At 43.4% G+C, this 23,704-nt stretch overlaps 1 protein-coding gene across 1 annotated transcript in view; it reads right to left on the bottom strand.

Annotated features, from left to right (window-relative positions):
• Positions 1-23,704, bottom strand: part of LOC309564347 (uncharacterized protein) — a 106,516-nt gene that overhangs the window by 61,426 nt on the left and 21,386 nt on the right. Inside the window, exons 6-9 of the mRNA XM_082268973.1 lie at positions 21,173-21,356; positions 19,722-19,866; positions 18,568-18,686; positions 14,229-14,279 (exon numbers count right to left, since the gene is read on the bottom strand). Coding sequence (XP_082125099.1) covers positions 14,229-14,279; positions 18,568-18,686; positions 19,722-19,866; positions 21,173-21,356 — 499 coding nt within the window. The remainder of the gene's footprint in view (positions 1-14,228; positions 14,280-18,567; positions 18,687-19,721; positions 19,867-21,172; positions 21,357-23,704) is intronic.

The raw sequence follows: 23,704 nt of genomic DNA, 5'->3' as shown, positions 1-23,704 counted from the left end.
GGACAGCACACAACTTCTAAGAGAGATTAGGAATATAAGCATTGACGAATCCCAATTTCTAGTTACAATAGATGCGAACTCATTATACACAAGCATCAAGCAAACAGATGGACTTAGAGCAATTAAAAAAGCACTCTATGAAGATAAGAGCCTGAAAAAGACCCAAATACAGTATATCCTTGAAGGCCTAAAACTGGCAGTGGAAAGTAATTACTTCTGGTATAAGAAATAATTTTATGTCCAAACAAAAGGAGTCGCCATGGGGGCTAGATATGCCCCCAGTGTGGCGAATGTCTTTATGAATATGTGGGAGGAACAGGAGATTTACAATCAGAATATACTAGAGATAAAATTATATAAACGCTACATAGATGACATAATAATGATTTGGGAAGGATCTAGATCCTCCTTACAAAATTTCCTGGAAGAAATTAATTCTAACCAATATGGGCTCACCTTTACTGGCCATTGGAGCCAGGATCAGGTAGACTATTTGGATTTACAAATTTTTAAAGAAGATGGTTACCTACAAACAAAAACTTTTTCTTAAAACCACAGACAAGAATGGGTATATCCCAAAAACAAGTTGCACCACCCAAAGTGGAAAAACAACATCCCGAAAGGACAATTTATGAGGATGAGGAGAAATTGTGGAAAGTTAGAGGATTATGATCAACAAACATCAATTTTAATGAAGAGATTTGAAGAGAAGGGATATCAAATGGACACCCTGGAAAGAACAAGGACAGAAGTTAGAAACATGAATAGAGAGAACCTTTTAGGGATCAAAACAAAAAAAACTAACGGATCGTTTGACTGTGCCTTCATTTCAGGGTACCACAGACAGTATAAAAATGTGGAAAGGATATTCAGAAGATACTGGCCGGTACTGAAGACGGACAAGGTACTAGCCAAAGTACTCCCAGAAAAGCCGACATTTATTTACCGCAGGGCACCGACCTTAAGGAATAGATTGGTCAAAAATGTTATAGACCCTCCGAAAGATGTAAAAATCTTTCCTGATATGAAGGGGTTCATTAGATGTAGAAGGTGTTTGGCATGCAGGAATAATCCTTCCCAGCCTCGGAAAATACTGGATTTTAAATCCAAAGCGAACCATAGGAAATATAAAATTAACAATTTAATTACATGTAATAGCACACATGTCACATATATAGTGGAATGTACATGCAATCTGCAATACGTAGGACGTACTACGAGACCCCTCCATGTGAGGATTAGAGAACATATCAATAATATAAAGAATGGCTTTCCAAAACACAGCCTCTCTAGACATTATTTACAGGTACATAATAAAAACCCAAAAGGCTTGATTTTTTACGGTATAGATTCTATTCATGGTCACTGGAGAGGGGAGAATAAAAAAAGAAAAATCTCCCAGAATGAAACGAAGTGGATTTATCTACTCAAATCTCTCCAGCCTAAAGGACTTAATTTGGATATAGACCTGAATTGTTTTATTTCAGATTTTTTAAAAAAGTTTTAACATGAATATTTAATATATTTATATTTTTAAACAGTGGTTTATTTATGTTCAAGTCCTTCGATTACTTTACGTCCAGCCATTACTTTTGTATATATATTTGCAGTACATACTTTATATTTAAAGTTTTTTCCTAGGGGTTAATTTATATGTACCAATTCCACCCCCTTAGAACTCAGGTCATCAGTAAGTGTCTTCTGGTCCTTGCCCAATGGAATAAATTATAATTTTTAATAATAATATATCTTCAATTTTCTCCTGGTCCTGGGCACTTTGCCCAACGGAATAAACTATAGCTTTACCTCTTCTAGTCAGTAGAATAAATTATATATTTATATAATTAACCATAACATATTTAAATAATCTGTAATCATTTTACAGATTATTTATTAATAAAAACCTAGGAATACTATTGAGAATAATCTATTTTTATACATGCCTGGTCTTGGGACAATTAGGTTTGGGATATACCTTAATTTTTTCCTTATAACAATATGAGCTCTTATCATGTACAAACAGTCCATTATTAGTTACTGTAAATCCGACTAAAAAGTTTCAGGTTATATTTGGGATCTAAATATTTAATTGTAGGGACTCCAACCTTCAGACATACATACAACCTTTATCCATTTTTTATTTTCATTCTTTATTTGTTTTATTTTTATTTTTAAATTTTTTTATCATTATTCATTTTTTCTGGTTTTATGGGTTTACATTTGTCCCAAATAGTTATATTAAAGTTCGTAGGATATTCTTTTTAAATGATTTCCTCATAGTGTGGATATCATTTTTTGTGTACAAATGCAGATGTTTAAAGGGTTAAACCTTGTAGTATCATGGTAGCATTAGTTTACCTTTAATTATATTTTAACATACCACCATCTGCCGAAAGTAAAAGTGTGCTTTTAAAACTGACGTTTCTTGTAACAACATCTGAATTTGGTAATTTTTTAGGGGAACGGGAAGTGTCCGGAACATTTTAGATTCCAAGTATATATTAATGGTCTTTGTCTACCTGGCAACAGTGTGCGACAAGACTCAATCTGATTGGACACTGTGTTCCGTTTTTTTCATTGGATTAGCGGAGGTGGCCTGTTTACCATGCTGCTATAAATAGGCGGGAATGACGTGATGACGCCACTCCTGATGACATCGGACAGACGAAACGCGTAGAGCGTCATCACATCACATCCGCCTGGTTGGAACGCATATCCGGTCTGTGGAACGCACGGCGTCCCGGAAGTGCGTGACCGAGATTGTTTTCTTCCTGCTTTTTATTATCGCTCTTATTGTGAGTATTATTCTTTGAATTAATAAATACCTATTAGACAATACTACTCTATGTGAGGCCCTTTCTTCCCCATACATATCCATGGAGCATATATGCAAAGTACAGTGAGACTGGACTCGGGCAGGCTACAGGACAATGCTCAGGGCTAAGAGGATCATCCAGGGATACCTAAGGGGATGTCACGGAACCATGAACCAGACGTACAACAACAGATAAGTGAAAATAAGAAGGCTTTATTGAAAATCAAGCTGTAAAGCAAAAGTCCAAACGGATGGCAAAACCGAAGCAGAGTCTTTGCGAAGCCAGAGGTCAGGAGCCAGGAGGGTAGTCAGACGAAGCCGGGATCAGGAACCAGCAGGGTGGTCAGACGAAGCCAGGATCAGGAACCAGCAGGGTAGTCAGACGAAGCCAGGATCAGGAACCAGCAGGGTAATCAGACGAAGCCAGGATCAGAAACCAGAAGCAGCAGCAGTCTTAGAAGCATGTGAACACAGGAGGACCAAGCAAGGAACTGAAGCCACAGACCTCCTATATATATGAGCTAGGCATCCAGCTCCTCCCAGTGGGAAGGAGGAGCCGCAGAGTGGGAGGCTACAAGAAACCCAGAAACCAAGATGGCCGCCAGCACATGTCAAACGAAGGAGAACAGCAAGAAGGTAAGACCATGACAGTACCTCCCCCTCAAGGGCCCCTCCTCCGCGGAGTAAAGAACGGTTTCTGAGGGAAGCGTGCGTGGAAGGCACGGAGCAAGGCAGGAGCATGGACATCTGCGGAGGGAACCCAGGAACGCTCCTCTGGACCATAACCACGCCAATGAACCAAAAACTGCACCCGACCGCGGACCAGGCGTGAGTCCAGGATATTGCTCACCTCATACTCCTCACGATTGCCCACTTGGACCGGACGAGGCAGAGGAACCGAGGAAGTGAAACGATTACACACCAGTGGCTTCAACAGGGAGACATGAAACACGTTGGAGATCCGCATGCCAGGAGGAAGCGCAAGGGCATAGGCTACCGGGTTTACCCTGCGAAGCACTCGGAAGGGACCAACAAAGCGAGGCGCCAGCTTGGGAGTGGGCACTCGAAGGTTGAGGTTGTGGGTGGACAACCATACACGGTCTCCGGCCTGGTAGGAAGGAGCAGGCGCTCGTCTGCGATCAGCCTGGAGTCTCTGGCGCTGCGCAGAGGCCTCAAGGGACTTCTGGATCTGTACCCAAGAAACACGTAGGACGGAAAGGTGATCCTCCACAGCCGGAATATCCTGGGGAGAGAATACCTCCGGTAACACGGCAGGTTGGAACCCATAATTGGCCATGAAGGGAGACGTCCCAGAGGAAGAGTTCACCGCCGTGTTCCTGGCAAACTCAGCCCAAGGCAGGAGGTCAACCCAATTGTCTTGGTGATCGGAGACATAGCAACGAAGGAATTGCTCCAAGGCCTGATTGGATCGTTCTGCGGCCCCATTGGACTGAGGGTGGTAGGCCGAGGAGAAGGAGAGATGAATCCCCAACTGGGAGCAAAAGGCGCGCCAGAACCTGGACACAAACTGACTCCCCCGGTCCGACACAATCTCCTTGGGCAAACCGTGCAACCGGAAAACCTCCCTGGCAAAAATCGTGGCCAACTCCTGTGCAGAGGGTAACTTCTTGAGAGGAACACAGTGGCACATTTTGGAAAACCGATCCACAATCATGAGAATGACCGTATGGCCTCGGGATGCAGGGAGGTCCACAATGAAATCCATCCCCAGGTGTGACCATGGGCGCTCCCCGGTGACTATGGGTTGCAGAAGGCCCAACGGAAGGTGCCGAGGGGACTTACTCTGGGCACAAACGGAGCATGCCGCTACATATGCGGCGATGTCGGAACGTAGGGAAGGCCACCAGAACAGACGTGAAACAGCCCAGGACAGCTGATTCTTTCCAGGATGCCCCGCGGTCTTGGAGTTATGGTAGGTTCGCAACAACCGAGTGCGCAACTCCTCAGGCACAAAACATCTGCCGTTGGGTCTCCCAGAGGGAGCACCAGATTGAGCCGCCAAAATCTGCTCACCCAGGGGAGAGGTCAGGCTGGTGCGAATGGCGGCCAGGATCTGATTCGGAGGTATGACCGAAGTCGGAATCGACTCCTCCCTGGACAGGACAGGTCGGAGTACTGCCGTGATAAGGCATCCGCCCTGATGTTCTTGGAACCGGGTAGGTAGGAGACCACGTAATTAAAACGTGACAAGAACAGAGCCCATCTGGCCTGACGTGGTGTCAATCTCTTGGCCTCAGAAAGGTAGGTCAGATTCTTGTGGTCCGTCAGGATGAGGACCGGAACCACCGAACCCTCGAGCAAGTGCCTCCATTCTTTAAGGGCCTGCACGATGGCCAATAACTCCCTGTCACCAATCTGATAGTTGCACTCCGCGGAAGACAGTTTCCGGGAGTAAAACCCACAAGGAAGCAGAGGACCCTCTGGTGTTCTACGCTGAGACAGAAGGGCGCCTACTCCCGTCTCAAACGCGTCCACCTCGAGGACAAAGGGCAACCCAGGGTTGGGATGCGACAGAATCGGAGCCGACACAAAGGCGGACTTTAGAGCCTCAAAAGCTCGGATGGCCTCGAGCGGCCAGACCTGGGAATTACTGCCCTTCCTGGTCAGATCCGTGAGAGGCTTGGCTAGCATGGAAAAGTCCCTGATGAACTTCCGATAATAATTGGCGAAGCCCAAAAAGCGCTGCAGGGAGCGAAGACCACTGGGCTGGGGCCACTGTAAGACAGCCGAAACCTTCTCAGGATCCATGGAGAACCCCTCAGCGGAAATGATGTAACCTAAGAAGGTTACCTGGGATTGGTGAAATTCGCATTTCTCAAGCTTACCAAACAGCTTGTTCTCTCGTAACCGTTGCAACACTCGTCTGACATCCAGAATGTGGGTCTCCATGGATTCAGAATATACCAAGATGTCATCCAAATAGACCACCACACACTGCTGCAACAGGTCACGGAAAACATCGTTGATGAATTCCTGAAAGACTGCGGGCGCATTGCACAACCCAAAGGGCATAACCAAGGATTCATAATGACCGGTCCTGGTGTTAAACGCGGTCTTCCACTCATCGCCCGCCTTGATCCTTACGAGGTTATATGCCGCCCTCAGGTCGAGTTTGGTAAAGACCGTGGCCCCTTTAAGGCGATCGAACAGCTCGGAAATCAAGGGTATCGGGTAAGCGTTCTTGATCGTGATGCGATTGAGACCCCTGTAATCGATGCAAGGCCTCAACTCACCGCCCCTCTTTTTCACAAAGAAAAATCCAGCCCCTGCCGGGGACGAGGATTTGCGAATGTGTCCGCGTGAAAGCGCCTCCTTCACGTACTCCTCCATGGCCTCATTCTCCGCTACCGACAGTGGATAGACCTTGCCACGAGGAGGAACGGCACCAGGTTGTAACTCGATGGCACAATCGTATGGGCGGTGCGGAGGTAGGGTAACCGCGCGCACCTTATCGAATACATCCCGGTACTCCTCGTATTCAGGAGGCAACAGAGAGTCCGAGGAAGTACACAGCAACTTGACAGGCCCATGGATGCAACTAGCCCCACACTGTGGTGACCACGAGAGGATCTCGGCCGATCTCCAATCGAAAGTCGGATTATGCTTCTGGAGCCAGGGGTACCCCAAGACCACCGAGTAGTGTGGAGACGAAATAACCTGGAAGCAGACCGACTCTCTGTGAACGGCACCAATGGCTATCCCCACTGGAAGGGTCTCATGAGTCACGTGTGGCGGCAGAAGGGGTCTGCCGTCTATCGCCTCAAGAGCCAGTGGAGAATCTCGGGCCTGCAGAGGAATGGAATTGGCGGCAGCGAACACACTATCAATGAACAAACCACCAGCACCAGAGTCCACCAACGCCTGGGTCGTCACTGAGCCCCCGACCCAGGAGAGGACAACAGTGATCAGTGGTTTGTCAACACGGGAAACCGGGGACGAGGAGACTCCACCCAAGATCTGCCCCTGACAGGATCTCAGGTGCGAGCGTTTCCCGGACGGTTCGGACATGCCAACCGAAAATGCCCACCGAGACCACAGTACATGCATCGGCCCTCGCGTCTCCGGAGTACCCTCTCCCCCTCGGACAGGCGAGCAAAGCCCAGCTGCATGGGTTCATCCCCAGCCAAGTCATCCCCAGGAGGCGTGGGAGGAGAGGGAGGCACGGGTGGGACAGCAAAGGTAGGCGCCAATCTGTTAGGAGGCCTCCGCAGACTCTCCTTAAAGGAAGGTCTCTCCCTGAGTCTGGTGTCAATCAAAATCGGGTGTCGGGGTAGACTCTGGCGCAACAACCGGAGCGGCAGTAGGAGCGGGCCCAGGAGCGACAACCGACCCATCGGCAACGGGAGCGAAATGAGCCGTGCGTTCAAGCAGGATTTGCAACGCCACGGCGAACTGACCCAACAGGTGATCCTGCTGATCAAGTCTGGCAACCAGCGTGGGTAGCGAGGATGGCCCTGTACCGTCAGAATTCATGGCTTGGTCCTAATGTCACGGAACCATGAACCAGACGTACAACAACAGATAAGTGAAAATAAGAAGGCTTTATTGAAAATCAAGCTGTAAAGCAAAAGTCCAAACGGATGGCAAAACCGAAGCAGAGTCTTTGCGAAGCCAGAGGTCAGGAGCCAGGAGGGTAGTCAGACGAAGCCGGGATCAGGAACCAGCAGGGTGGTCAGACGAAGCCAGGATCAGGAACCAGCAGGGTAGTCAGACGAAGCCAGGATCAGGAACCAGCAGGGTAATCAGACGAAGCCAGGATCAGGAACCAGAAGCAGCAGCAGTCTTAGAAGCATGTGAACACAGGAGGACCAAGCAAGGAACTGAAGCCACAGACCTCCTATATATATGAGCTAGGCATCCAGCTCCTCCCAGTGGGAAGGAGGAGCCGCAGAGTGGGAGGCTACAAGAAACCCAGAAACCAAGATGGCCGCCAGCACATGTCAAACGAAGGAGAACAGCAAGAAGGTAAGACCATGACAGGGGATCCGGAGGCATTAGAGGTGATATTATATCTAAGGCCTGTTACCCCTGCAGGGGTAATTATTTCTGGTGAGTGCGGTCCTGGGGACACGGGGAGCACAGAGTGATCACCATATTCGGCACCCTTAAGAAATGTACTGAAGCACCTGCACTGAAGTCACTTTCTTTGGAAATTTGTCTCTCTTTGCATAGGAGCCACTTGTGGATATTAGATCATTACCATACTTATGATTAATGTACTGTGGGATATAAATCATTGGACACTCTTAGTTGGACTATATTCATAATTTATTCCTATTTATTTGAAACTTTTTTATCATATTTATTGAGAGTGGTTTCATATTTATTCTTGTACCTTTTATATCCCATGTTTTATATGGGGTTCCCTGCTGTTTTTATATTTTGTATCTCCTAGCCTGTTTCTAATTAGCATCCTGTTGGTTTACATTGTGATTTTTGGATTTTATCTAGTTGCATTTCAAAAACGCATACACAGAGGATTTTTCACTTTTTTCTACTTTTACCAATATTAATGATATTTATTATAACTTTTTTGATTACTATTAATTTTTTGATTACCTTTATTCCATATCACTATACTGACCCATGGTTTATTCACTTGTTTTTTTATCACCAATTAGTATTTAGTTTATACAGTCATAGGTTATGACATTTTTTATTCACTAATTCATTCATTACCAGTTTTTAATAGTGGATCCATCCAATTGTTTGTTATTGCACCTTCACCTATTAATATAAAAAGGTCACACAATATTTATTTGCACCATTGCACTTTAAGTATTTTACTTAACCAATCAGGAAGCTATAGGCAGCGCCATACACCTCCCCTTTTACCTTTTCTATTTCACTATATATCCTAGGATTATAGTTATAGAGGTAGGCTGCAGCCAGCTATATCAGTAATCTAATATATCCTAAGTGCGGATTCTTTACATATACCAAGCTATCAGTAGCAGATCCTTTAAGTCCTATAAGTATGCGGGATGGGGCCTCCATAGAACAGACATTTTTCTCCAGCACATCCCACAAATGCTCAATTGGATTGAAATCTAAAGAATTTGGAGGTCAAGTCAACACTGGAAACTTGTGTTCCTCACACTATTCAGACCAGGCCACCTTCTTCCATTGCTTGCGTTCCAGTTTTGATCCACACTTGCCCATTGCAGGCACTTGTGGATGTGGGTTAGCATGGGACTACACGGCCCCATACACAACAAACAGGGATGCGCTGTGTTCTGACACCTTTTTATCAGAACCACCATTCACTTTTTTAATATTTGAACTAAGGTAGCTCTTCTATTGTGTAGTACTGTCCCTTGCTGTATGATGACTTCTTGGGCCTCCTCTGATTACCTACAGACAGTCACTTAGGGACAGTTCACACATCCATCCTTACTCTCAATGGCACGTTACTTAATAAACAGTCCAGGGGTTTTGGTTTTTGGTATTTATTGTGGATCTTGGATGGGAGAAGGGGATAGTTGGATACTCCAACCTGAACTATTTACAGAAGATAAGGACAACTCTCACTTGGCCTACCAGGTTACTTGTGGAAGGAGACACACTGCTTTAACCATAATGCCACTTGTATGGAAGTCTTCTTGCTCTCTCCAGCAGCAGACTTGATGCAACTACATTATATCAGGATACTCTCTAGCATCCCCTTGACTGACACCCATCCTCTGAGTCTTCTGGCTGAAGGGATGGCCCTCTCAGGACAGGCCCCATGACACAGATCTGTACTCACTTTATGCAGAATTAGATCCTTTCTAGTGTCTCCCTTCTAGTCAGCTATGCAGGACCTCTGGATTCTGCTCCTCTCTGACTCTCAGGTCCTCAGGTTGACCACCTCAGGCCGCAGGGCAACTTCTACAGAGGAGGGGAAGCCGCCCCCTCCCTTCGGGATCCCGCTCTCCAGCTGAGAGACCCTGAGCACATGTGTCCTTGGCATTTATACAGTATCCCAGTGTGACGAGACCCTTGCTCGCTCTGTCCGCTCTCCCGACACTCCTCTGTTTCTAGTAAGCCCGCTTGCAGATCAAAACGTCTGATGGTTCGGTCAACCAAGGATCCGGGATCCGAACTACAGCTATGAGCCGTCCGGAATCCATTAGAACAAACACCAAGCAAGCTGTATGTAAGTTCAAACAGGAAGACAATTTATTGGAAGAACACAGCACACTTTTATACAGAATTTGGAACATCCTGCCCCCAACAACCGCCCTCTCATTGGTCAATTGCAAAGTAGCTGCAGTTCCCATTCAGGTCCTCTTTAGCCATGCAAATGAGGAATTGAAAATGAGTCAGCAGTGATTGGTCAGATAGCTTGACCAGAAGGACTGCCATGCAAATGAGGACTTGAAAATGAGTCAACAGTGATTGGTCAGATAGCTTGACCAGAAGGACTGCCATGCAAATGAGGACTTGAAAATGAGTCAACAGGGATTGGTCAGATAACTTGACCAGAAGGACTGCCAGGTGCAAGGAGACAGAAGCCCCAGGGGGCAATCAATGTACACAATAGTCAGACACAGAACAATGGTTCCCTAACAAGCCCTCAATACACATTACTCTGAGTGTCAATACATCCATTAGCAGACAGCAGGTGAGGTCATTAGCACACCTGACAATAGGTGAATGGAAAGCCACCTCAGACCAAAAGCAACATTGTTTAGACAGCCCGTCTCCACATTGAACTTCCTGGAATGACCATATTAGGAGTTGAACTTCCAGGTCAGAGACCTCATGCTGTCCAGGGAATAAAAATCTTCATATTACAAGGGCGACATTATTCCTGAATATGACTGTCCCATTTGTAGTAGTCCAAACCATATTTTCAGTGTTCACCACCCTCCTGGTCACCCTGCATGCATAACAGATGCAGGGTGACTTCAACATAAGAGAGCCATATAAGGCTGGGCATGGTGCCCCCCAACCTCTCAAAAGGAATTTGGGGTCCACAACCCCCATGCCCAAAGTGACTCCCGTCACACCCAGCATGCACTGAGGCACTTTCCTCTGCCAAACACCAGGGCTGTACTAAATACTTGTGCAATCATTTGCCAGGTTTCCTTCCACTGTCCAATGTGCCTCCCTATTGGACCGGTGTGAAACACTTCATACAAACTGAGCTGCACCTGAGCACCATGAGCAGACCTCACTAGCAGATCCTGCTCTCTGGTAGGCAGAGAACAATATAGATTTAACTGCAATCTTTCTGGTAAGCAGAAAAGATCCAAAACTATACTCTCTCTCTAGCACCTACCTAGGAGGGTGCTACAATTGGATCAGACTTAACGGGCCGGCAATAACTTCCCACATACTTTAGTGAGCCTTGCCCGCCCATAAACCTGTTGTTGGTTTACTAGTTTTCCTTCCTTGGACCACTTTTGGTTGGTCTTGACCACTGCAGACTGGCAACATCCCACAAGAGCTGCAGTTTTGGAGTTGCTCTGACTCAGTCATCCAGTCATTACAATTTGGTCCTTGTCAAAGTCCCTCACATCCTTACTGTGACAGTATTCACCGTCACTGGAAGTTAAAGACAGATGATTAATGGTTTGAATTGCTTCAGATGGGACGGTCATATTTGCCAGCCATATCTCCATATAGGAATATAAAGATTTATTCCCATTTGCCATGAAATCTGTTCTTCCTAAATGCTGTGTATATTACATATCTTTCAATGTCAGACAGGTTTTCCTTTTGTTGTGTATTGGGAGGGAATGTGGATTGCCCTTTCACATTGTTAAGTGTTAATGACCTCCCATTGTTCTGTCTGCCTGCCTTAAGAGAAACTTATAGGTATGTGGATTGGATGCTAAGGGGGGGGATTGTCCCACATTGTATATTTTTGTGTACACTGTAGGAGAGTGTAAAACTCTGTTCCTATTGGATTGTGAATATCACGTCCAGTCTTCAACAAGGTCCACCTGGGTGGTAACCTTGTGGGTGAAAACTGTATATAAGTCTGTTCAATAAAGAAGAAAGGAGTTAGTTCTTCACCCTCAATCTAGAGTCTTGTCTCTTATTGGGGGAATCTGCTGCATGGTCCTCCATACTCCCTTAGAGAATCACTAAGCTCTTGTAAGAGCTTGTGTAAGAGCTTGTTCGTGCTGCACTCTCTGGGGAAAGGAGATTCACCCACAGGAACCTGGAGCCTTGTCGTAGGTCCAGGGTGGGTAGGAGATTGCGAGACCCTAACCAAGCTGCGGCGGTTCATGGGGTCTGAAGTGGTTACGGTGTCTGGTGGAGTGCTTGGAGCCCCTCAGGAAGCACTAGGAGCATCTGCCAATGGAGGTACCCGGTCAGGGGTGTCCTGTTCCGTTACACTTACACTTTCCCATTTTGTCTGCTTTCAACTCATAAACTTCAGGGACAACATGTTCACTTGCTGCCTAATATATCCCACCCACTTTCAGGTGTCATTGTAACCACATATTCAATGTTATTTACTTTACCTGTCATCTGTCATTATGTTATGGGCATTTACTGTATATTGGAAGTTTATTGCTGCCATTTTTCATGCCCCCATGTGTCCAGTGTTCCTCTTCCTAACACTCCTGTCTGGGATATTACTTGCCTGTAAGTGACTGTAAGTGACCACACTGATTGTTAGCAAAACTCTTTGTATATTCAGTTAAATGTTGAATTATTTAGCTTAAAGTGGTTGTAAAGGCTAAAAGTTTTTTTTTTTTTTTTTTACCTGCAAGCATTCTATGCATGAAGGTAAAAACCCTTCTGTGTGCTGCACCACCCAGAGCTCCCCATAATATTTACCTAAGCTCCCTCTCAATCAGGCAATGTGCATGGGAGCCTCGGCTATCGCGGGTCTCTCTCTCTCCTCACTGGTCGAGACAGCAGCAGGAGCCATTGGTGCCCCAAGGCTTGTGGCAGTAAAGCAATATGCTACCCAAAGGATAAGAGGCACCACTTTGGCAGATGCCATCCTACAACCCTGATTCACACTAGGAGATAATTACATTTCTTGGGCAATTTTGTTGTTTTTGCAGTTTGAAAAGGAAAGGAATCTTGGAGGTGATCAAAGGTTCTCTGGAGGCTTATTCCCATTGTTATACTGGGGGACACCAAGGCTGTGTAGTATCCTGCATCTGAGGTTGGAGGCTGTTTTGGAGGTTTTGCTTGATATACATAAGGCTCTTAATTCTCCTAAGTCTGGTGAGTGGATCCCCAAGAGGGTTCTTTGGAAGCACTGGGCACTTTTTGTGTGGATCACGATATTCAGCACTTTATATACAAGTGGACTATTCACCATTTTTGGACTGCACTATATATATATATATATATATATATATATATATATATATATTTGCACTTTTTTTGCACATTTTGGCACTTTATATTTATTGCATATTTGTGTGCACTTTAACCATTTATGTGGTACATCATTTCTATTTATCTATGTGATTATATGATTATATATTTTCTCAGCACTGATGCACTTTCTATTAACATTCATTGTAGAGATTTTTAGTGCACTTTATATTTATTCCTATATGCCTGGTAGCGCTGTTTTAATATTGTATTCCATTGGTCAAGAGGGAGGCCTTGAGCACTGGCATGGGACCCGACAAGAGGAGGAATGGGGCTGCTTTGTACAAAACCATTGCATAGAGCACGCAAGTATGTAAGTAAGTTTAAAGAACCTTTAATATCACTTTAGTGTGTTATCCCACCTGGTTCAGTGTTTGTAATCCATAATGCTCTTAGTATGAAGAATTTATACTCAGTTTTGTATGTGTTGCCGTTTACCAACAAAAAGGACAAATTCAGTAAATGCAACTACAAGAAAAGTAAAGTTTCTTCTCCTTTATTGAAGAGTTATAGAGGAATGCAACTTTATCTGAGCACCACAAACTGATAAAACTATTTAATTCATTTTTAATATTCAAAGCAAATTCATCCATCCATATCTCCATAAATTATTGTGTTGAGAAATCACTTTGAAAAACACTCCCCTAGCATTTCCAGCTGTGGCCATCTTGAGTAAGGGCAGATGATTTGTGTAGCATTTACTTCCCACAATCCATCTGCCCCTAGCTCAGTCATGTAGGCAGGAGGGTGCTTAGCTGTGAAAGCCCCTCCTCCACTCCTCCAGATGAAAGAAAAAAAAATGCCCATGAAGACTCCTGGAATATATGACATAATTTGCCTAGGACAGAAACCAGGAAGCAACTGGTATGTTGTATGTTAAAAAAAAGGTTAAAACAAGTAAATATAATATACCTTCCTATATATTTAATGTTAGCAACATAAGGAAAAAAAATAGCTGATTGAGAGAGCTTAGTTCTTCTTTAAAGTTGTTAAATCCACTGCCTAGCTGTACATAGAGATACGTATATGCCGCAGGGCCGGTCTATTCAGTATCTGCTGAAGATGGCAAAGATATGCTCATTGTTCTGGGGTATGTAGCTGCTGACACCTAGAAAGGCAAAAGAGAAAGTTGTAAAGTAAGCTGTAAACATTCATACCTTAAACTTTAAAGGACAACAGGACCTTGACCCCCCCCCCCCCATCCCAAGACTTATATTGATCTGTCCCCAACTCCCCATTACTCTACTGCCCGCTTGGAGCCACATTGGCTTCATCACTGGAAGTCTCTCGGTTATACTCCTTCCTTAGATCTCCATTCATTTCTTTAGAGAGGCAGTCCACTTTTGGAACAAATAATAGACAACCTTCCCATAGGAATGAATGGATGGCTCCTTCACACTGGGAGAGCCACACAGCTTTAGGTATATATTTCCACTGCTGTCTTGAAATAAGCCATGGGGCTACTGAATGAGCCCTAAAGCATTACATGCAGCTGTGTCTCTTTAATCTCCAAGATTGGCATTTGTGGGGGATGATATTAAGACTTCCACACTGAATATATCCTGTTGAAATGAAGTGCAAGCTAATCCTTGCAAAGTGTAACTCAGAGATGTCACACTCCTAAACAGCCTGTGTACTGGATCAGTGAATGAAACATGGTTACTATAGAGCATGGGTCTACAAACTTTATAAACAAAGGGCCATATTACTGTCCTTCAAACCATAGGGGGCCAGACTGTGGCCAGCGACAGTAGAAAATGCCCCAGCATCAGCGGGAGTAGACAATGTCTCAGACTTGGTGGTCAGTAGGAGGAGGAATAGTGCCTCCTCCTTGGTATTAGTTGGAGGAATATTACCCCACCTTTGGGGTCAGTGGAAGGAATTGTGCCCCATTGTGGGTGTCAGTGGAAGGAATGGTGTTTCATTGTTGGTATCAGTCAGAGGAATAGTTCCTCATATCAAAGCACAACAGAGCCTCGTATCAGTGATAGTGCCCCAAGGGACAGATAAAGGCAGGCAAAGGGTTGCATGTGGCCCATGGGTTGTAGTTTGGAGACCACTGCTATAGAGGAAAACGTACTTTACCAACGTGAGAAAATTCAAACTAAGTTAAAGTTGAACTGTATGCAAAACTTTTTTTCTTTCATTTTGGTTACAGTAAGGGAGGATTATAACCCGTTAGGTTCATTTTTGGACACCAACATGGCAGCATACATATGATATAGCTCCACCCCTATCCTCACCCACATGACCTATTTAAATCTATAAAAGTCTGACTCAGAGCAACCTCCCTCATTTTCCTTTTTGTCCTCAAGATCAACACCAGACTGTTGAGTTAAGGATAAGCCCCTTACCTGCTGACCTGCATCTTAGGCTGCTAAATGCACTAACAAGGTGGTTAGTTTGTTCTCTAACCAGGGACAGTTCTTCTCCTGTGGCATGCTTGCTGGTTTTCCAAAGCTCGGGGGCTGGAGATGCATGGCTCCTGTGTTTCTTATGCATCTCTTGGTATGTTTGTGTGAGTTCTTTTGCCAGACTCACCATTCTTGTTTTTCCCCTTCTTAAGAGGGGAGGCAGTAAGGGCCAGAATACTCAGATTCACCCAGATTTGGAAAATTCTTTGCCAGGATTCATGGTTCCTATCTACTGTGACGCAAAGCCATTATTGGCGCTTCAAGCATCAACCCCTAGAATACTCCTTTACCCCCATGAGAACAGTTCAGTGCCCTGAAATTGGCTGTACTCTGAGAATACATAGATATTCTATTGCTTCAGGGTGTGATTCTGACAGTCCCTTCTTGTCAGAGGTCTACAGGCTTCTACTCTCCGCTGTTTCTGGTTAAAAAAAAAGACAGGAGGTTTCAGACCAGTGATCGATCTCAAGAAATCAAATCGATTTTTTCGAGTGGAGAGGTTCAAAATTGAAGCACTTTACACCATTATTCAAGTCATTCAACCAGGGGACTGGATGATCTCTGTGGACTTACAAGATGCATATCTACACATCCTGATCCTGCACCAGTTTCAGAAGTTCCTCAAATTCTCATTGGGAGAGAAACATTACCAGTTTACGTCTCCTCTTCGGCCTATCCACCTCTCCCTAAACTTTCAGGAAAGAGCAGGGTCTAAGAGTCCACCACTATTTAAACTATATTATCCTTCTAGCCAAGAGCCAAGACCAACTACTGAGGCAGAGGGAAATCTTGTTATCCGCCTTACAAGCCTTCAGATGGATTGTGAAACTTTAGAAGAGCCAACTCAAGCCAACACAAAATTTAGCGTAAGGCCTTTGTAGTGGGGCAAAAATTTGACCCCAGTGACTCAAGTGTTTTGCAAGTCTTGTCCTTCCTTCAGACTGGGATTGGTTCGGGTCTCAGTTTGAGTTCTCTTAAGGTTCAAGTCTCAGCCATTTTTTGCCTACAAATGAAAAAAATGGCGTGGTCCTCAGAGTTCGCCTTCCAAAGAGAATCAAATTTTGACTTAACACTAATCCTGAGTTTCCTGGCCAGTCCTCCTTTCACTCCAACAAGAAAGTTGTTCTTTATGGGATATCACTCTAAAAACAGCATTCCTGGTAGCCATAACAGCAGAGTATTGGAACTCCAATCCTTAGGGTCAGCAGAGCCTTATGTCACATTCTTTCCAAATAGGGTCGTGCTGAGACCCTCTAGAACACTTCGTCCCTAAAGTGGCCTCCACTTTTTACCTCTCAAGGGAATGAGTGCTTCCAGCCTTTTCAGCAGAATCAGACCCTGGCCTGCAGGAGTTAGATGTCCCAAAGGTTCTGAGATCTTATTCCAATGCTACCTCTTCATTCAGACTTTCTGACAGGCGCTTTATCCACCCTTCCGGAAGATTTAAGGGGAAGGAAGCTACAGCTAGAACTATTTTGGCCTGGATAGTTAAGATTAATAAAAAAGAGCGTATAGAGCAGGCATAATGGATCCTCCTGGGGATGTTAGAGCTCATTCCACCAGGGCTTTTTATTCGTCTTGGACGGCACATGGCGTTAGAGACCATTTGCAAGGCGGTAAGCTGGTAATCACAACATAGGTTCTTAAGACATTACAGAGTGGATCTAGGAGCCCTTACTACCCTGGAGTTTGGGAAGAAAGCCATCCAAGACTTCATGTCTATTGCCAATAAAAATTGAGTTCGCAGGATAAGCCTTACCTGTTTAGCTCATTATTTATCATATGTATGCTGCCATGTTGGTGTCAGGAAAATGGAAACTTGCACTAAATACTTACTGTAACTTTCCTTTCCTGATGCCAATCTATGGCAGCATACGAGCCCTCCCTTTTTTTGATCTTGTTCTTTGTATGGAGAATGGGGGAGGTTGCTCTCAGTCAGACTTTTATAGATTTAAACAGGTCCTGTGGGTGGTGATAGGGGCAGAGCTATATCATGTATGCTGCCATGGACTAAAATCAGGAAAGGCAATTTTCCATAGGAATTTTATACTGTTTTCTGTTTTTTGCCTTCTTTGTCCCAATGGGGAGATTTACCTTCCCTTCCTGTCCAACAGCCAAAACAGGAAGCAGGAGAAAATCCCTGCAAATTAAGGGAATCACTTGGGGATCTCCAGGTCACCAGAACTAGTGTCCTCATTGGAGGATTTTAGCACTAATACTTTTCTGGGGACAACCCAACATTTGGGATTTTCTTTTACTTTCACTTTCATTGATAATGGTAAACAGGACAAATAGAGAGGGCGAATCTCCCTAACGGGACACAGATAGCAATTAAAACTGACTTATCTTCTAATCCCTCTCTACTCTATCCAAAACTAAAACTAAAGGTTTGCCTTTAGTTACACTACTTTTGCATTACTTTAAAATTTCACTGATAGCTTCCAATATTTCCCAATATTTCAGGGCAGTGAAACCCCTAGTTATTTGCTCATTGCTTGTAATCTGCATGCATTTATAAAATAACAAACAGGGACCAGAGGATCCATAGTGTGTAGTAGTTCCACAATAGGACGAAAAGCAGTCTTGCCCACAAAAATCTTTATTAATATCAAACTTTCATACATAAATAGAAAACACAATGTTGTCATTTGTTTTAATAGTGAGTGGTGGAGGCCATTCTGTGTTTTCCATTTATGTATGAAATTTTGATATTAATAAAGATTTTTGTGGGTGAGACTGCTGTTCGTCTTATTGGGGAACTACTACACACTGTGGATCCTCTGGTCCATGTTTTTTTATTGTGCGTAGCTTTTTAGTTCCTGAGATGCCACCTAAAACATTCTTAGGTGAGTTAGCACCCATTTGAATTTGGACATTGTTGGGGTACCCGCATGTTCTGAACTGGATCCTGTTTTTATGTATAGTTTAATCGCCATTTCTACACAGATGTGTAATAAACAGGTAGGTCTGCTGACTACTCACCTACTTCCAGTGGTTTGTTATCGCTAAGGAATTGCCAGTATGTCTTATCAGTGGTGCTTCCAGCAAGGTGGTTAATGGCGGTGATGAAAACTCCAAACGTGGAATCTTGTGACTCAAAGCTGAGGCATAGCAAGGCAGATAAAAGTTAATTGTTTAGAGATACAACACTTTTATATATATATAGTTAAGTTAAAGCACAGTAAAGTCATCTTATAACAGAAGGTATTCAAAAGTCTCATGCCATTGTATAAATAATCTCTAATACATAGCAGCCAGTGAAGCCTCAACACATCTGGTATGAACGACCACTATTATTTGATCCAGAGAAAGCCTTAATGGATGGATGCCTAATTTATTATTTTTCCATGAAGATCCCTCAGGACCGTCATCATACCAGCAGAGACACTATCCATCTATCCATCTCAGCCGAAAAGGCCATAATGACGGTGGAGCACCCCTACTGGGCACTGATAAGAACAGATACTACACTTGATCTTAACCAAAGGCCTGAAAAGGACATTGTTTTGAGTTTAATTACCAGTAGTGGTTTGTGTTCTGAATTGTATTAATGAAAGAAGAAGCTTTAATGGATGGATGCTTAATTTATTTTTTTCCCATGAAGATCCCGCAGGACCATCATCATAATAGCAGGGACACTATACATCTATCCATCTCAGCCGAAAGGCCATAATGACGGTGGAGCACCCCTACTGGACACCGATAAGAACAGATGCTACACTTGATCTTAACAAAAGGACTGAGAAGGACATTGTTTTGAGTTTAATCACTAGTAGTGGTTTGTGTTCTGAATTGTATTAATGAAATATTGATTCTCAGTTAGATTCCTTGTTGTTATATTATCTTAAAGAGACTATGATATGCAACCACATATTACCAAGATTGAACCACAGAGACACTGCTGTGAAGTCTAAATCTATGTTTGTGCAGCTTTCATATTCTGTTTTAGCTCATTCAGGAGCGTATGAATGTTCTTTGTCATTCTGAAAATGTTTTGCACCAATTTAGTATTCTTCAAATTAGAGTTACTCTCGGTCTGGTCATTTAACTGATTAGGCATCCTGTTACAGTATCGCTTAAACTCCAAACATCAAATAGGAAACAGTTTTAGTCACTGTTAAGATGGAAGTTCTCACCTGAATTTACTAGAATCTAATGCAGCGGCATTTTGCATGACCTTCAGTAGAGTGGATCCTACTTTCACTGCTACGGTAATAGTATATTGAAAATTTTGTCCTATTAAGTTATTCACAATCGTGAATTTCACCGAGATAAGGTTAGCTGCATAAAGGTAGGAGACAAAACAGACGGTGAATACAGATATTGAGAAACGCAACTTTAAGGAACGCCAGTGTTTGTGTTGTTGCCCTTCAATACAGCCTATTTAGTTACTGGTTTAATGGAACTTTTAAAAAAATCCTAAAGATCCTTAAACGGCCAATCCACCTAGAAGTAGTTGTGGAGCCCGGTGGGCTGAGTCAGCTGCTGGCTTGGGTCTTGGATACTCCAAATGTAGCATCTCCCTGTCATAATTCTCAGCTCAGTTCCTGTCCACCTCGGAGTTTTGGGTATTCCCGACCAACATTAGCTTCTTCTGTTACATTCTAATTATTCTAAAATCTATATAAAACCCAACAGGAATAGTGCATTCTAATGGGCACAGCAGGTCTGCAGACCCAGGAACTTGGAGTCCCCAGAAGATAGGAGAGACTGTAAAGTAGATTAATTCTCCAGCATCTATAAAATAAGAGTTTTGGGTGGACTAACATTTGTATCAACAATTGTAAAAAGCCACTAAACCCACTATCATAAAAATGTAAACTTACATAAAATACTGAATTTGATTGGATATTTGAAATGTAAAATAGTTCTGCCCCTTATTATTGCATCAATTAATGGTGAAAATAGAAAATACATAGAGACGTGGGGAGCATGGAATCTACTGTATTTATCTTATCGAGAGAAGGTATAGCACTACTAGATTGAAAAATTTAATGGAAGTATGATGTAAGCGTTGAGTATTTTTCTTTGGGTATAGGTAACATTTGCCCGCCAGGAAATGGAAGGGATCAATATTCCCCCCCCCCTTTTTTCTTTTTTTTCCCTTTCCCCTTTTTCCTTCCCCTTTTTCCCTCTTTTTCTCTGGAGTGAATCCCCTTTTTAATTCATGCCTATATTCTGTTGGCTTAGCTTGCAGCAGCTTGGCATTTCTTGCCATTGCTGAGTCTGTCATCTACTAGGACCCCCAGGTCCTTTTCCATTCTAGATTCCACCAGAGGTTATACCCCTAGCGAGTAACTTGCATTCGTATTTATAGCACCGAAATGCATTACTTTGCGTTTTTCAACATTAAACCTCATTTTCCATGTAGTTGCCCAACCCATTATTTTATTTAGGTATTTGTGTCTTGTAAGGTATCCACATCTTGCTGGGAAGTTGCCCTGCTTAGCTTGGCATCATTAGCAAATTTTTAGATTGAGCTGTTCATCCCATCCTCTATATCGTTTATGAATAAATTAAACAGAATTGGTCCCAGGACAGATCCTTGGGGGGCCCCACCTACTACTAAATGAAATAAAATAATTACCATTATCTGCTGGACATGGCAGACCCTTCACAGAGACATAGCTTGTACCCCACAGGAAAGGCAGCACCTGGGCAGCAGCGATGGGCAAGGAGAATGTCTTCTTGGGTATTAGGTCAATCACTTTTTCTATTATTCCAGAACAATTCCAGACCACTGAAAGACACTTCTTTGCAGCCAACAAAGCCTAAAAAAACAGGGAGACACAAGATTTTAAACTAAGAGCAAGCACTGTTATATCTATACAGTGTAAAAACGTTTTATTCTAAGACACAGGCTGGAGGGAGGCCTTTGTTTGTACCCTTGTTTTGGTGGTGGTAGGATTGATGCCCCTATTTTGGCTTTCATGGCCCAGTTCTATGTTTGTTGACCATTTGGGGCCTTGAAATCTTGTTGTTTACTTCCTGTTTTTTGACCATCTCTGGATTTAGATGTCACTTCCGGTTTTGCATCATCGCAATGGAGGAATGTCTCCCCACGTGTACGCTGTTCCCGACGGCACCTCGGATGGGACGTGGGGGACAGGAGGCATGTGGAAGCCATTCATTACCCTGTGTATATAGAGGCTCATTGAAGCCTCTGGTTTGCGGCATTGCTCCTACTGGACTCAGGACAGGGGAAACTTTTTGCACCCTCTGGATATGGTCAGTAAGTGGAATCATTCTCATATATACAGTTAATCTCTCTTGACTAGAACTGTCCACTTATGGGTCCATTTTTACTTTGTACCCAGGGTCATATCATTTTGGACATGGATATTTGACTCTTTTATATCTGATCTGATGGGCTTGCTTAGGGGTTATCTTCTAGATTTAATTTTACCCCTTATCTATGACATACATGTAGTTATTATTGATTGAAGTTGAATATATAATATAATATCTTATATATAATATAAGTCAAATTTGATTATAGTGATTGGTTACTTTGATTCTTGATCATTATTTTTGGCTCTACATACTTATTTTTGGCACACTCTATTTATGTGGACACACATTCACATGTTTTATTAATATCCAGTCACAATAAATTAGTATTTATATATTTTGGCTTCCACTGGGGTTTGTTTACTTTCTCTCTTGAGACCCCGTTCATACTGGGGCGACGCTACTTGCCGGGGCGACCTCACAGGTCACGGTGCGCAGCTCGCACCGCGACCTCGGAGCTGCCGGCACGGACTTCATATCATTGAAGTCAATGCAGGTCGCTCCAGGTCGCCCCAAAGAAGCTCCGGACCCTTTTTCTAAGTCGGAGTGACTTGTGTCGCTCCTATTAGAACGGGTCCACAGCTACTCTATGGAAGGCGACCTACGGCGACCTGTCAGGCGACCAGGTCGCCTGACAGGTCGCCCCAGTGTGAACGGAGTCTAATTGCTATCTATTTGATTATGTTCACCAGATTGTGTTGGCGATCTCACTCATTTTATCAACACCCGGTTCCAACATCATATCTGATTCTATATCAAAGGTCCCCTTATCCTTTCAAGATAGATGCTGATTGTATATTCATTTGTACATATGCATTATTGATGATTTTTGAAGGTAAGCTTTTGGTAATACCAATGGTTCTTCCTATTTTCCAGTTTTGCCTATTGTCCCCCCAATATGCTGACCAAGGGACATTTTTTCCCTCCCTTTCCTTCCCTTCCTTGCCTCCTCTTCCCTCTTTCTTCCCTTACTTTTCCCCCCCTCTTTTTTTTTCCTGTTTTTTGTCATTACCCTCATCTTTGGTATATCTAATTGTAGGGATCGACCGATGATCAGCAAGGCCGATATATCGAGGGCCGATATTGACTTTTGCCGATGGCTGATATTGCCGATATTCCAAATATTGCTCATTTAAGGGTAAAGTGATGTCACATACCATAATTCTGTTTACAAATGTTATTGAAAATGCCACATATGTACAAATTAAAGATATAAGCAATGAATGCGCCAGATTCAAAAAAAATGACAGCATTCAAAACAGCCAAACTTGGCGTTTTGAATGCTTTTAAGTGCAGAGGAGGGGTTTGGGGTCTTTTAGACCCCCAGATCCCTCCACAAGAGTACCTGTCAACTAAATAAAAAAAAAAATGTTTTTTAAATGTATGAAAATATCGGCCACAATTGGCCAAAATATCGGTATCGGTATTGGCAACGAAAAACCAATATTGGTTGATCACTATCTAATTGTAATCTAATATTTGTATATCCTGTATATGTAATCTGTATAGATTGGAAATTGATACTCACTGTATACTGTTTACTTATCATATGGCTCATACATATTTGAAATCGGATCCTGAAGAAGCTTGCATTGTGGGCGAAACACGTTGATCCGTACCCCCCCCCTTTTGGGATCATCCAACATTCAAATACTTGTATTGTATGATTACATGCAAAACATGTAATAGTTTGTATGTATAACGTATGTTTGTTAGTTTAGTCCTTCTTGTCATCTAACAAAACTCATGGTTTTTAGCTATTTTAGCTTTTTTTCTTGTGGGCACACCCGAATGCTCAAATTCCAATGTCTCCTTGTTTTTCCCCTTC

Source organism: Pelophylax lessonae (genome assembly GCF_965119305.1).
Source record: "Pelophylax lessonae genome assembly, chromosome: 9".
NCBI lineage: Eukaryota > Metazoa > Chordata > Amphibia > Anura > Ranidae > Pelophylax > Pelophylax lessonae.
Note: the sequence above shows the minus strand (reverse complement) of the source record. Positions and strands in the feature narration are given on the sequence as shown.